The 14,523-nt window shown below is 52.4% G+C and overlaps 1 protein-coding gene across 1 annotated transcript; it reads left to right on the top strand.

The window, feature by feature from the left end:
• Positions 1–275: 275 nt before the first annotated feature.
• On the top strand, positions 276–4,601 carry LOC147728443 (uncharacterized). The gene is made up of 2 exons (XM_086963800.1): positions 276–2,615; positions 4,563–4,601. The coding sequence occupies exons 1-2, from the start codon at positions 465–467 to the stop codon at positions 4,599–4,601; spliced, it is 2,190 nt and encodes a 729-aa protein (XP_086819926.1). The 5' UTR covers positions 276–464.
• The last annotated feature ends 9,922 nt before the right edge of the window (positions 4,602–14,523 follow it).

The following is a 14,523-nucleotide window of genomic DNA, read 5'->3' as shown; positions in this document are numbered from 1 at the left end:
TCACTTTACCGGCTCCTCACGCATCGCGCTTTCAGACTGCATCAATCCTGGCCTCAGTAGAACGCTAACGGAGCGCATCCGCATTAGAGCTCTGCTCTAGGGGAGCTTACAGTGTGCAAATAGGGGTCTCCTTCCACCTAATATTCAGCCTCATTGCCTGTAGTGATTTTGGGTTTAAGTTTGTGTGTGTGTTGGAGGCTCCCCTGGGCTACTCCCCCCCTTGAAGCTCCTCCACACCTCCCTGCTTCAGAGCTATGGCGTACTACGCCGAGGAGGATAACCAGTGGGCAGATTACGATGAATATGTAGACTATGAGCCTCAGGAAGAGCATTTGGAGGAGAATTTGGTAGAGGCCCTGGATTCCCACGTCCAGGGGTCAGTGAAGACTGCACTAGTCCAGGCTCTTAAGCCTTTTGCTAAGCCCCTTAAAAATTATGGAAAGAGAAAGTTCAAATCTGCCGCGATGGGCGGTACCTCTTCTCAGTCCTCGGCCCAGGTGCTGGCCCGAATGGCCAGGAATGTCCTGAAGGACCATGGCTCAATGGCGAATGACACGTCTGGGGATTCTTCCCCGACCCCGCCGGATTCTTCTGATTCGGAGGTGGGATCAATGGCCCCCAGAAAGAGATCTAGGAAGGTGAAGCACACCCAAAAGGCGGACGATGGTCAGGTACCCAGGAATCTTCTTTTTAACCCAAACAATATTGTGCACCCTCGGTCCACTGAGTGGATGCCGTGCCCTGAGGTGGCACAATATGTGAGCAACAACCTGCGTCAGGGTTTCGATAATGGAGTGAGGGCCACGTTGCGCTCCGAATGCCCCAGGCCATCCTTGACAGGGAAGGTGGCTGACACACCGGATTTAGATCCCACAATGGCGGCGTTTATGCGCAAGTTTGCGAAAGATCCAAAGAAGGGGCTGGATAGAGCATGGAGAGGTGTCCAGGACAAAATGTTGGATATCACCGGTCCCCTAACGAAGATTCTGGACGCGGCGGTGATAGCCAAGGATAGGAATGTGCCGCTGAATGTGTCGGAGGTTCTGGAATGGGCACAGCGGGCCATGTGCTTTTTAGGTAATGCCAATGTGGCTGTGTCTACAGAGCGGAGACGCTCTTTTCTTATGAGACTTGACTCCCAGCTGGCGGAGATGGCCCCTTCCGAGCCTGGTGTCCAAGCTAATGGTATGCTATTCGGCGACAAATTTGTCAGGGAAATGGGCAAATATGTTGCCACCTTCTCCGCATTAGACAGGGCCCAGTCCAACATCAAGAGGGTTCTCCATGGTGGTGTTTTTGATAGGGCCGGACGCCCAAGAGGTCGAGGGTCCGGCCGAGGTTATGCACAGACCTCACGGGGAGCAGAGCAGAGGGGCAGAGGTAATCGACGCCCCAACTTCTACCCCTCCCGTGATAGAGGAGGTCGTGGCAAGGGTCAAAGAGGAGACTATCGTGGACAACAGGCGAACTCAGGAGACTACTCCTACTCAGGTACGAATTCTATGCCCATCGGAGCATATGGTGGGGGGCAGACTGTCTCTTTTTCTCCACAGGTGGCGCCAACTTACGAACGACCCTTGGGTGTTACAAACGATACAGGGTTTCCACATAGAATTTTATGCCTCCCCGATGCAGCGGCGGAGACCAGGTCCACTGTGTTTTTCCCAAGCAGAGCAGAGTTTCATAGATGCGGAGATATGCTCCTTGATCCAGAAGGGGGCGATTGTGGAATCCTCCCCGCACGAGCTAGGCTTCGTCAGCACCGTCTTTGTGGTCCCGAAGAAGGACCAAGGGTATCGGCTGGTGTTGAATCTCAAGGAGTTCAATGGCTGGGTCGTTTATCGACACTTCAAAATGGAGGGGATACACCTCCTGAGAGATATACTATTGGAACAGGATTGGATGGTGCGTCTGGATTTAAAAGACGCCTATTTAGCAGTGGCCATCTATCCCCCACACAGGCGGTTCCTGCAGTTTCAATGGCGCGATCGGTGGTTCGAATTTTCCGCCATGCCCTTTGGACTGTCGTCCGCCCCATGGTGTTTCACCAAGCTGATGAAACCCATCGTGCAGACGTTGAGGGAACGGGGTGTTCGCCTCATTATTTACCTCGACGACATCTTGATTTTAGGTCAGTCACCGGAAGTGGTGTCGCTCCATCTGTCGTGGACGATCCACCTCCTTCAGGACTTGGGCTTTCTCCTGAACATACAGAAGTCGATCTTGCAGCCTTCTCAGGTGATGGAGTTCCTGGGTTTCCAGGTGGACTCGGTGAAAGCTCAATTACTCTTGCCCCTCAAGAAGAGGGTGGCGGTGAGGAAGGAGTTGAGGAGAGCGCTTGTCTCTCCGACAATCTCGTTGAGGACGTTGGCACGCCTGGTGGGGCTTCTGGCTTCTTCGATCCAGGCGATCTTTCCGGGTCCTTTGCATTACAGGGCCCTGCAGCGTTTGAAGGCCTTGCATTTGCGCAAGGGACTGACCTATGCCCAACAGATTTCTCTTTCTGCGGAGGCACGTACGGAGATAAACTGGTGGTTAGAGCATATGGATGCGTGGAACGGCAGAGCGATTTTCGCGGCCACCCCGGAAGTGGTGATAGAGTCGGATGCCAGCCGGTGGGGCTGGGGAGCCCGTTGCGGCTCGGTGGAGACCGGGGGCCGGTGGTCCCGCGAGGAGCTGAGTCTCCACATCAACTGTCTGGAACTCCTGGCGGGTTCTTTTGCGATCCGCACTCTGTCCCCTCAGGGAGTTTCGTGTTGTATTCTCCTCCGCATGGACAATGTGTCCGCGGTACGCTACATAAATCGCCTGGGAGGCACCAGGTCGCGGCTCCTAGCGGAGATAGCCAAGGACTTTTGGCATTATTGCCTGGCCCATCAAATTTCGGTGACGGCGGAATATATTCCGGGGTCTGCCAACGTGACGGCGGATTGGAACTCTCGATACTTGAGAGATGCGAGCGATTGGAGGCTGCACCCTCGAATCTTCGGGGCATTGAACCGCAAATGGGGTCCGTGTGTGATAGACCTTTTTGCCTCTCGGCTCAACAGGCAACTTCCCCAGTTTTTCAGCTGGCGCCCGGATCCCTTGGCGATCAGCTCGGACGCCTTCCTTCAATCGTGGACGACGGGCATTCTGTATGCGTTCCCTCCTTTTATCATGATCCCGAGAGTTCTGGCTCAGGTTCGGAGGCAGAAGGCGGAATTGGTCTTGGTCTCACCGTGCTGGAAAGCACAAGCGTGGTTCCCGGTGGCAATGAGTCTCACCTGTGCAGCGCCGGTGCAAATTTCGACGTTCCCGGATCTTCTCACGGACCCGGTGGGTCTTCCCCACCCGCTGGTCCTTCAGAATCAGTTGTCCCTCATGGCGTGGAGACTTTCCGGCGACGTTGGCAAATGCCGGGAGTTTCAGAGGACACTCTCTTTTTCCTATCTCAGGCATGGGCGCCTTCCACCCACAAGCGATATGAGTCAGCTTGGAGACGATGGGTTGGTTGGTGTAACGAACGGCAGGGGGATCCGATGGGATCCGATATTACTGTCATAGCGAATTTCTTATCGGAACTGGCGCGGTCTGGTCTGGCTTATCGAACTGTGAATAACTTCCGATCGGCGATCTCCGCGGGGCACCCGCATGTTGACGGTAAGCCCGTTGGGGAACACCCTTTGGTGTGCAGAGTAGTCAGGGGGGTCCGCTTAGTGAAGCCCCCTCTACCCAGGTATACTGAACTCTGGGACGTGTCGGTGGTCCTACGATTTTTGGCGGCCTGGCCGGCTAATGAGGGTCTGTCTCGCAAACAGCTCTCAGCTAAACTTACACTTCTCCTCTGCTTGGTCTCATGCAGGCGAGTGTCGGATATTCGTGCCTTGGATTTATCAGGTAGAGTATTCACTCCCACGGGAGTTTCTTTTACGATCTCAAGACGTACGAAGACTCATACAAAATGTATTGCTTATCCTGCATTTCCTCACCACAGTAAACTATGTGTAGTCAAATGTTTGAAGGTATATGAGGATTGTACTAGAGAATTCAGAACTGGTTTTGGTCAACTGTTGATTTCATTACAGAAACCTTTCCGCCCAGTCACCAGTGCGACTCTGGCCAGGTGGGTTACCTGGTTGTTGGACCTGGCGGGTATTGATACCTCTAAATTTGGGGCTCACTCTGTGAGGGGGGCTATGGCCTCAAAATCTTTTGGTGCCGGCTCTCGGCTTCAAGATATCATGACTGCGGCAGATTGGTCTTCTGATTCCACATTTAAAGTGTTTTATCATAAGCCTATTGTGGATGTGGCCTCGGTGGTGGTGGATAAACTTTAAACTAGCATAATCTGAGCCTCCGTGGACTGACATAGAATGAAAAATTGTCTAGCAGACGCGACAAAGAATTTTCAATTCTATTAAGGACACGGAGGCGAGGATTATCCCACCCGGGCTTGCAGGATGGTATTTCATGCAATATTGTATGGTTGATGAATTTTTGTACCCACCCGAATGATTGTTATTGGCTTGTTGTATTTCCAAGTTCGGGAATAGCCATTACGACTTATGTTCTTGTTTCAGGTGATCAGCACAAGCAGACATGAGCTGAACAATCTATGATCTGGATATCTGTGACGAGGTGCAGGGGATGCCTTCCTCGACGTTGGATGCGATGGTTGCCACGTTGGCCTCCGGTCTTGTTGGACTGATGATGTGTCGCAAAGAAAGAGGAGGTCGTATGGATAAACATGGACAGTTATACATTGGACTTGATAGTGATTGGTGCATACTGTTGGAGGGGGTTGTCCTTCCGGGGTCATGCCAGTTTAAAGTTTTTATTGGCTGCTGTTTTATGTCAGTAAAGTAAAGAGAAGCATAATCCTCGCCTCCGTGTCCTTAATAGAATTGAAAATTCTTTGTCGCGTCTGCTAGACAATTTTTCACCCTCTCGGAGATAAGGCGGAAGGGGCGTGGTTTAGATGTGCTTCTGTTACACGCTAGCCTCTGCGTTTTCGCCGCTGCTGGATTGGGCGCTTTCTGAGTGTGTCTCCCATGACGTGGGCCTATCGCTGCCACTGGACTTGTAAAAGCAGGTGCCGGAGAGGGAGGGGCGAGATTTGAGAGAGCAAGAGGTACCAAGCACCGGAGATTCATATTGTGTAGGCGAATTGGTAGGGTGAAACTTGGGGCTACCAAATATATGAGGTATTCAGTGGGGTATTTTATACATTGCTGGCTACGGCTCTAAAATGCTTCAACCAGGGCCCTTGTGGTCCAAGTGTCGGATTGCTGTTTGGGCACATACATACAGGCCTCGTCTGTGCCGGTGTACACAGAGCACAGACACGCTTAATGGGGGAAGGCATGCAAAAACTTCGAGCGTGTACCTCACCTTTATTTAAGCCCATGGGCCGCACTCGGCCGTCAGAATGCGTGCACCATACAATGTATCATACTAGCCAGCTGGCTCCCTAACATCCCTTATAACCTTTCCAACAAGCACAGAAAGGCCAGAGCGGCCTGCGGCCGCGAAAGTTGGCCGAGAGCAGGTCTGGCAGGAGAGGAGGGGGCAGCAGGGGGAGGGGAGAGAGGAGGGGGCCTGCACCTGTTTCTCTTGCAGGAGCGAGAAGGAACCATATGTTAATTAAAAACACATGGTTTCAAAGCTCACTCCCGCAAGGGAATCGCCAAACGTGCATGTGTTGCACTCAGATTTTTTTAATTTGTACAAATAATTGAAAAAGTAATCACTAAAATAGAAGTGATCAACTGAAACTTAAAAAGAACAAAAAAGAATAAAAAGTCAAATCAATAAATATACTGTCTTATCCGTATGCTTTGACCAAACAATTGTCTTATTTAGAAATAGCGACATTGGCATTTTTTCTGTTTATTATTAGCTTGTGGCAAGCTGTGTCGTTGGGAGCCCAGACCCAGTGGTATTGTTTATTGTAAAGCGGGACATTGCACAGAGTGTTAGGGAAGAGTTATCCCACTCTTCACCTCTTTAGGAGAGAGGGATGGACCATTGCTCTTCTTTGGAGGGAGGTATACAAGGACAGGAGGCTGACTAAATAAATACTCTAGATTTCTGGGGGGCCTGGGAGTAGGGCTTCCAGCCCGGCATTACTTACATCTTTACCTGAGATAAGCACTTTTTTCGCTGCCAAGGAGTGTCGGCGTGCAAATCCCTTTATCTTTTGTTTACCCCAATTGCGCCAACTACTCAGACTGGGATCAGTGTAAACCCTATACGGACTTTGTTGCTTCCGATTGAATCCTTCTCTAATACATTTGCCTCCAATGTAGGGATAAGGTAATAGAATTCGCAATAAGAATGGTACACATGGGCAGAAGTTTTGAGGATTAATATAAAGAATTATTTTGACAAAATACATCAAATATACCATTGGTAAAGTTAACTGCAAAGTCTACAGATCATAAGCACAAAGAACTCCGTACATTTAAATTGTAAATCCGACATAGATTCTCCTTATATGAATGGAAAATGGGGGTTCCGTTAAACAGAGGAAAAGCAGGTCCGTTTATAGTACTTTAGACAAAGCATTTCACACATTACTACCAAGTATATGGCTCTTAGAATATACACCATTTGGGAACAGGTAACAAGAAATATTTAACTATTAAATACATTTTAGGATTCTCTTATAATACTATTACATTGCAAGGCAGTCTGAGATAGCCTGGTTGTCCTTGATTAGGTACATCTTAATCCTCAAACTGGCAAAATTTCAGTTTTTCCATGTAAAGCTCACAATTCTCTATTTGAGCAACAGCAACAACAACAATGATCACGTCGTGTATCGCAACATCATTTCAAAACGGAAAGCAGCATAATTTCAGTTCATGTTAGCGCAAGTTCGATTTATTTTTTACGTTTAAAGCATTTTATTGAGACATTCACAAATAAAAAGAAACAGTTGTCACAAAGAATCATTGCTTATGGTACAACCATATAGTAGCACACTAGCGCATAAGGGCTCTGCAAACGTAATGTCCATCCAAGTGTGATGCCTGGCGCGTATGCTGCAACAAGATCTTCAAAAGTAAACAAACCCCCCAAAACCCCCCCTCCCCTTCCCAACCCCTCAAACCCCCCCTCTCCCCTCCCGTCCAGTGCTAAGGTCGCCCTCCGGCATCAACCCCCCCAAGCCGCCCCTCCCTCTCAGCTGCTCACAATCCTAGGCTCATTGGTTATCTGAATCCGCTTGTGAAGTCAATCTCAACAATCGAAGATATCGGGGGCATGTAAGTTCTGTAAATTCCTTAACGAGTAGTGAGTGAAACGGCTGCCACAGGTCATTAAACTGCTCCACCGCTCCCGCCACCATAAGCGACAACTTTTCCATCCCCAGGACATGCCACAATCTATGCAACCAACCTGTTGTGGAGGGGAGTGTGGTGGTGCGCCAGTGAATGAGTATATTTTGAACTGCAGAGCCAGTGGTATCGCAATTTGCCACCCTCTACGAGACTACAGAGGATACTTGAGTCCATTGGGTAAGCCCAACAATACATATGCAGGGAAGAGAGGCAGTTCAATGTCGAAGTTTGAGTCAATATCATCCAGAACTTCCTTCCAATAGGGACACAGTAGAGGGCAGTCCCATAAAACATGAGTGAGTGTGCTTATCTGCCCCCAGGCCCGCCAACAAGTGTTCTCGATGTTGCGATTCATGTCATGCAGTCTCTGAGGTGTGTAATACCAATATTTGGACACTTTAGTAAATGTTTCTGTAAGCCCAGTGTGGTATGCAGAATGACGTGCTCGGTAAGAAATATGGTCCCACTCCGTGTGACTTAAGGATCTCCCCAATTCTCGTTCCCAGCGTTCCCTACCCGGGTTATAAAGACAAGCGGAGGAAGGCTGCAAGAATTTATATATATCTGAGATGAGTTTCGTGTCTGAGGTGCGTGTCACAAGCCATTTCCCATAGGGCAGGAGTTTCCTGTCCGCCGACTCACGCACCTGTGGCTTCAGCGCCCAGTGGCGCACCTGCATGTATCGCAACCGTTCCGTCTCGGGCAATTGATATTCCTTCCTGAAGCTGGAAACGGAATGACGCCGTCCTTAGTATATACGTGAAATAGCGCTCTGCATCCCGCAGCTCGCCAGCGCGCAAAGGCCCCAGGTTCCATTCCGGGATGAAAATCCGGGTTGTCAACCAATGGCGTGAATGGCGAGGCGAAGGTAGTGAGTTCATGCATCGCGTTGGTGGCATCCCACACCCTCATCGGGACCCGTGTGATAAAAGACGCGTATAAGTTGGAGGGACGATGAGCCCTAAATAAGAAGGGCACCTCCTGTAGAGTCTGGCCTGCCACCGCTTGGTCTTGAAAAAGCCAGTGTTTGTCAGACTCCCACTTACTCCACTCCACCAGATAGAGAAATTGTGCTGCCTGGAAGTATTTGCGTAAGTCTGGTACCCCCAGCCCTCCAGCCTCAGGGGCCAGTGTGGACAAGGCCCTCTTGAGCCTGGGTTTGCGACCCTGCCATATGAAGCATGCAAGGTCCGCCTGAGTCTGCTGGAGCCATCCTTTCGGGGGCTGAAGCGGCAGAGCCCGGAACAGATATAGCGCCTGTGGCAGGATGGTCATCTTCACCGCGGCTATTCTGCCAAGCCAGGACAAGGTGCCCCTGCTCCAACGACCCAGTTCCTCCTTTATTTTCTTACCCAGGGCGGCGTAGTTAGCGGTCACCATGGCGGGTAGTGTGGGTGCCAGAAGTATGCCCAGGTAGGGCACCAGGTCTTTAGACCAGTGCATGGGGAACCGGTCCTGCAAGTCGGTTCTAGTGGCAGCAGACAACGAAACGTCAAGGGCCGCCGACTTCCCCATATTAATTTTGAAGCCTGCGACAGCAGCAAAGGTCTCTAATTCAGCGATGCACGCCAGAAGTGCCCTCTCTGGATCTGCCAATGTCAATATGACGTCGTCTGCGTAGAGGCTAATGGTGTGGGTATACCTCCCCATCCGTATTCCAATCGCATTCGAGTTTTGGCGTATCCTCTGGGCAATGGGCTCCATATAGAGTGCGAAGAGAAGCGGGGACAATGGGCACCCCTGCCTGGTGCCCCTCTCTATCGCAAACTTTTGGGAGCTGCAGCAATTAACCCGCACCACTGCAGATGGGAATCTGTAGTAATTGAACACTAGGGTGCGAAATTTCTCATCTATGCCCGCTTTCGATAGGACCTTCTCCAGATATGACCAATGCACCTGGTCAAATGCCTTCTCCGCGTCAACAGCTAGCAGCATTCTCTCCCCGGGTATCCGGGAGGCCTTCTCTAGGATATGGACCACCCTCTTGGTGTTATCCACTGTTTGCCTCCCGGGGACAAACCCCGCCTGATCTGGGTCTACCAGTCCCGGTAGGTGAAGTGCCAAATGGGCCGCAAGGATCCCAGTATACAACTTGAGATCGATATTCAAAAGAGAGATCGGTCTGTAGGAACTGCATTGCGTCCGGTCCTTCCCCGGTTTCGGGATGACCAACACTGTTGCTCGGAGTAGATCTGGAGGGATAGCTCCAGGAGTGGAGAATGAGTTAAAGAGGCGCGTAAGGATCGGGCTAGCACGGGGCAGAATGTATTATAGAAAAGTGATGTGTAGCCATCCGGGCCCGGAGCCTTCCCGTGTTTAAGCCTGGAAATGGCTGTAATCACCTCCTCAACTCGAATGTTTCTTTCGAGGTATTCTGCTTGTTCTGGAGTGAGAGAGGGAAGGTCAACCGAGGTCAAATAATCTGCTTCTGCCTATGCCGAGGGGGGTTCACCCGTGTATAGATCAGCGTAGAATCGGCGAAAGCCCTCCGCTATCTGGCTATCCTCCGTATCTGTCACCCCAGCAGATATCGATAGCTCCTTTACCAAATGCCTTTGATGTGCCTCCCGGAGCTTGTGCGCCAGAAGCCTGCCGCATTTGTCTCCACCCGTGTAATATGCGTGCTTCAAGCGTAATGCAGCATATTCCGCTCTATCCATATCTAAGGCCGACAGGAGTTTCCTCGCTGTTTTAAGTTGCTTCCAGATTCTGGGAGCTCCCGTCCTCTGGTGCACCTGTTCCAGCTCTCGCACTTTATGGGTGAGTTCGTCCCGCTTTTTCTGTCATTCTCTGTTCTCCGCCGAGGAAATGGCAATGAATTCCCCTCGGAGCACTGCTTTCAGTGCCGCCCACTGTGTCGCCTGGGTGGTATCAGCATTATCATTGTGCGTTTGGTAATCACGTATCGTGTCTTGGATGTGCTTCACCACCGTCTTCTTATGCAAAAGAGTATCCCTGAGACGCCAGACCCCACGCGTGGGTGACATCGGCGGCAATTGGAACGTGCCCGTGACAGGGGCGTGGTCCGACAGAGAGAGAACCCCTATCTCGGAGGCTGTGGCTAAGTCACAGACCGGCCCCGTGACTAACAGATGGTCCAGTCGTGCATAGGTCTTATGTGCATGTGAGTAATAGGAATAGTCTCGGGTGGTGGGGTGGAGACGGCGCCAGAGGTCGTGGAGATCTAATTCCTCCAGTTGGCTTCTGCCCACCTGCGAAAAATTCCCCGTCTGCGGGTGTCTCTGTGCTGATCTATCCAAGGAAGAATCAAAGACCATGTTCAGGTCTCCCCCTATGATTATGTGCCTGTCTGGGGTGGCGGGGATATCCACTATGGCCGAGTTAAGAAATTGTTCCTGATGTTCGTTGGGGCTATATACCGACCCGATGGTGAATACCAGACCTCCTGACTTAACCCTATAAGCTAGGAGTCTACCTTTCTGTTCAGCAAATTTATGTAGGACCTCTCCTTTAAATGTTCTGGACACTAGGATTGCTACACCGGCTGTCTTGGTAGTGTTGGAGGAGAAAAATTGTGTGGGGAATTTGTGAGAACGCATCCTCTGACAGTCTCGAGCTAGGAGATGAGTCTCTTGCAGGAGACAAATGTCTGCGTGTGTGTTTTCCAGTAGGGATAGCACTGTTCTCCTCTTGACAGGGTTATTTATCTGTGTGGGCGAAAACAGAGTTTAAGCCGTGAGTTACGGCCCAGGAGGGTCGGCTCTGGTGGAGATAGTGCGTAGAAGCACCGGAAGGCTAGAGCGAATGAATCAAAAGCACTGGACGGACCCTGTCCCCCCCCAACTCCCCTCGAACTTCCCCCGAACTGCCTTTCCCCTTCCGCCCCCGTCCCCGTCTCCCTATACCCCCCAACAAACCCCTCATGCAAACAACTAAGCGCCCTCCTCCCCCTCCCTTCTTCAGTCCCCTGAAACCCCAACAAATTTCAGTTCCAGTCATGTCCCAGCGGACAAGTCTGTGTGGTGATTTACCAAAGTGGACGTCCGGCCACTTACTCCTCCCCATTGCCCCCCTCCTCCCAGGACCCCAAACCTGCTACATCAGTAAGACTGTGGTGTTCTCCCCCCGGAGCGTTGTTATGCTGTCAGCGCTACATCACCATTGGAAGCAGTGTCTGTGGCCGCCTCGGAAACTGCATTCGCCATGCCAGTTCTAATGATGGGCGAGTCCGGTCTTCTGGGGGTGGCGGGCACCCGTCTCCGCGATACCCTCTGCCAACTGTCTCTAGGGCTGCGTCTCTGGCTTGGCGTAGTCGTTTCTTCCTCCTCCGCCGTCATCCCCAGAACCTCGCACGTCTCCTGCAGTGATCGCAGTTGGTGCATTGTGCCATTCCATCTGAAGATGAGGCGGAAGGGGTGTCCCCAGGCATAGGATGTTTCATGCTCTTTCAGAAAGTCAGTTGCTATCTTAAATGATTTCCGCCTCTGGAGGGTGATGGCGGACAAGTCCTGATACAGGGCCACAGAGTGACCACGAAAGGTGAACGAGGGTTGCTTCCGCGCCTCAGCCATGATGCGTTCCTTCAACGGAAAGTCTGGGAGAAATGCTAGAATGTCCGGTGGTGGCGCTGATGCTCGTCGTGGCGGTCCTACCCTGTGTGCTCTATCAATCCGGACTGGGAACTCCACCGGTTCGCCCAAGATAGCCCTAAACAGGTCTCGCAAGTAACCAGCCACATCCGGGCCCTCTTCTGTAGATGGAATTCCCCGGACTCGGATGTTGTTTCGTCGTGACCTGTTTTCAAGGTCCTCATTGTGCGTTTGCAGATCCAGATGCTGGTCTCTGAGGCGCAACACTTCCTGTTGCAGCGGCACGATGTCATCGTCGAGTTGGTGGTTCGTGCTCTCCACTGTGGCCACTCACTCCCCCAATTCATCTACCTCTCTGCGCACCTCCCGAACTTGTCCCGCCATTTCCTGCTTTAGTGTCTGACAATCGTCTCTGAGGGTGCTAAACAGAGATTCCAGGAACGATCTAGTGACAGGCAGTTCCCCTCCACTCACACCCTGTGATCCTCCGGCGGAGCTTGGAGACGGTTGCCCCCTATCTCCTCTCTGTTGAGGCCTGTTGAGCATTTCGGGGAGAGTGCGATCCCCTCGTTTGGTGCCTTTGCCGGACGCCATCTTGGAACGAGTGGAGGCCAGTCCTCCCCGTCTCCTCGGCTCGACACTCTCGGCTCTGCGGGCGCCTTCCTGGGCTGAGTAGGGGACTGTCGGTCGTCACCAGCGGCAGTCTGGAGTACGTCCAAAAAATCACGTCCAGCACCTCCGTACTAGGCTTCAGCCGCGGCCATGACGGCGGGCGCCATTACACCGCTTGCCCGTCCGGTAGGCCCCGCTGGTCTCCGGTTGTAGCTCTGTTGGGCACTCTGCTGCATGGAGGGGTCAGGTCGCCCCGATGAGACCCCACTCGGATACTGGCTTGTGGGCCGCAACTGCGATCCTCGATGCTGCCTCCGCGCCCGTCGTCCCCGCCAGACCTCGATCGCCCCGGACGGGGTCAGCGCTGGGGTTCTCCTCGGAGCCCCTCGGGTGCGTTTGCTGGCGGAGGCCTCTCAAGCCGCTCTTCACGCCGGCCACTCCAGTGCGTCCGTGCCGTGTGTTGCAGAGGCAGCAGCCGGAGGTCGGTCAGCGCAGGTTAATCCGTGCTCCGGAACCTCCAGGTCGAACAGGGTCTCCGCTGCGTCCCCTGCTCGCTTACCAGGCCGGCGGGGCCCCAGGTGGGACCCGGCATTCAAGGCTCGGCGCGGATCTCCGGGCCAGTGTCCCGTTCGCTTCGGATGGCTCCCAGCAGGTGTTCAGTCGAGTAGGCTGAAGCCACGACCTCGAGTGCCGCCCACAGCAGCTCCGCTAGAGCAGGCCCGCTGGCCTCGGCTATTATTCAGGGCCGTTCGGGTGCTGTAGGGCAATCCTTCCGCCGGTGGTGCCCGCTGGTCGAGGGTGGGCGCGGCGTGTGGCTGTTCCGTCGCCTTCCCACGTGCTTCGGGGGCCGGTCTCTCTCCCCTCCGACTCCCGGTCCGGACCTCCAACGCCGTCCGGCAGGCTGTCCTGAGGCCAATTTGAGACCCGTTTCAGCTCAGAGTCTGCGCGCCGGGCTACTCCACCACTCCCTGCGCCGCTGAGCTCTAGCGGGGGGAGAAAGATCTGTATTTCAGGGCTTGGGCCTAGTCGGATCGGGGAGCTGCGAGAAGAAGCGTCCTCTCACTCCGCCATCTTGGCCACGCCCCCGATTTCTTTTTTGATAAACAGATTTTATATTTTTTTTAAAAACAAGTAAAAAGGCACATAATATTCACAGGGAGAGACAATGCAGCTATCGATCACTGTATTGTCCATAGGCATCATACAATGGCAAGATACAAAGACCAAGGGCAGCGCTGAGGCGCACATACCAGCGGGTAGGGCTTTAGGCAATCTGTCACAACCATTTCCCCCGCACACGACTGTGTTTTAAGAGACATTCCTTGGCCTCATAGACAGGGCATTTCTGTTGCTTGTACCAGTCTACACCACATCGCCATTGCGAAAGAGTTCGGGGAAGAGGGTTTTTCCAGCGGGTTGCAGTCGCTTAGTCACCATAGGGGCAGTACCCAGGAACATGCAGTCTGCTCTCAAGCCTCCAACTCCTTCCAACAGCAGGATTGCCAGAGGTGAGAGTGCAACCCCCTGGCCTAAAACCTCAGTCAGTTTGCTTGCACCTCAGCCCACTACTTTTGAATCTTGGAGCACAGCTATACCATGTGAAAAAAATCATCAGGAGCTTCCCCGCAATAGGGACAAGGAGGTTCAGGAATAAGGTCATCCGAGTCAGGGAGAGGTAGGCAAATGTAAGTAGTATGTCTGAATCAGGCGCAGACTGGAATAGATAGTGATGATTCCTGGACGCCATTATTGTATCTCTCCAGTCAACGTCTGCAAGTGGTTCCAACCAACCCTCTCAACGAAGCCTCAGATGTTCCAGAGTACCCGTGGTGTTAAATATCAGTGTACGGTACATTTTGGAGACTTCCGCTCTGCCTTGCTGTCCCATCAAAAGCTTGGCCTCTAGCGAACTTAATTCTGGTAGCGATCTGGACTGAGGTACATGTGGGAGGAGTGCGTGCCGCAGCTGGAAATGTTTGTCAAATTGTGTGGAGTTGAATGTGTAGAGCAAGTTCGATTTTTAACACGTTAGATGC

This window comes from Lissotriton vulgaris, chromosome 3_1 (genome assembly GCF_964263255.1).
Source record: "Lissotriton vulgaris chromosome 3_1, aLisVul1.2, whole genome shotgun sequence".
NCBI lineage: Eukaryota > Metazoa > Chordata > Amphibia > Caudata > Salamandridae > Lissotriton > Lissotriton vulgaris.
Note: the sequence above shows the minus strand (reverse complement) of the source record. Positions and strands in the feature narration are given on the sequence as shown.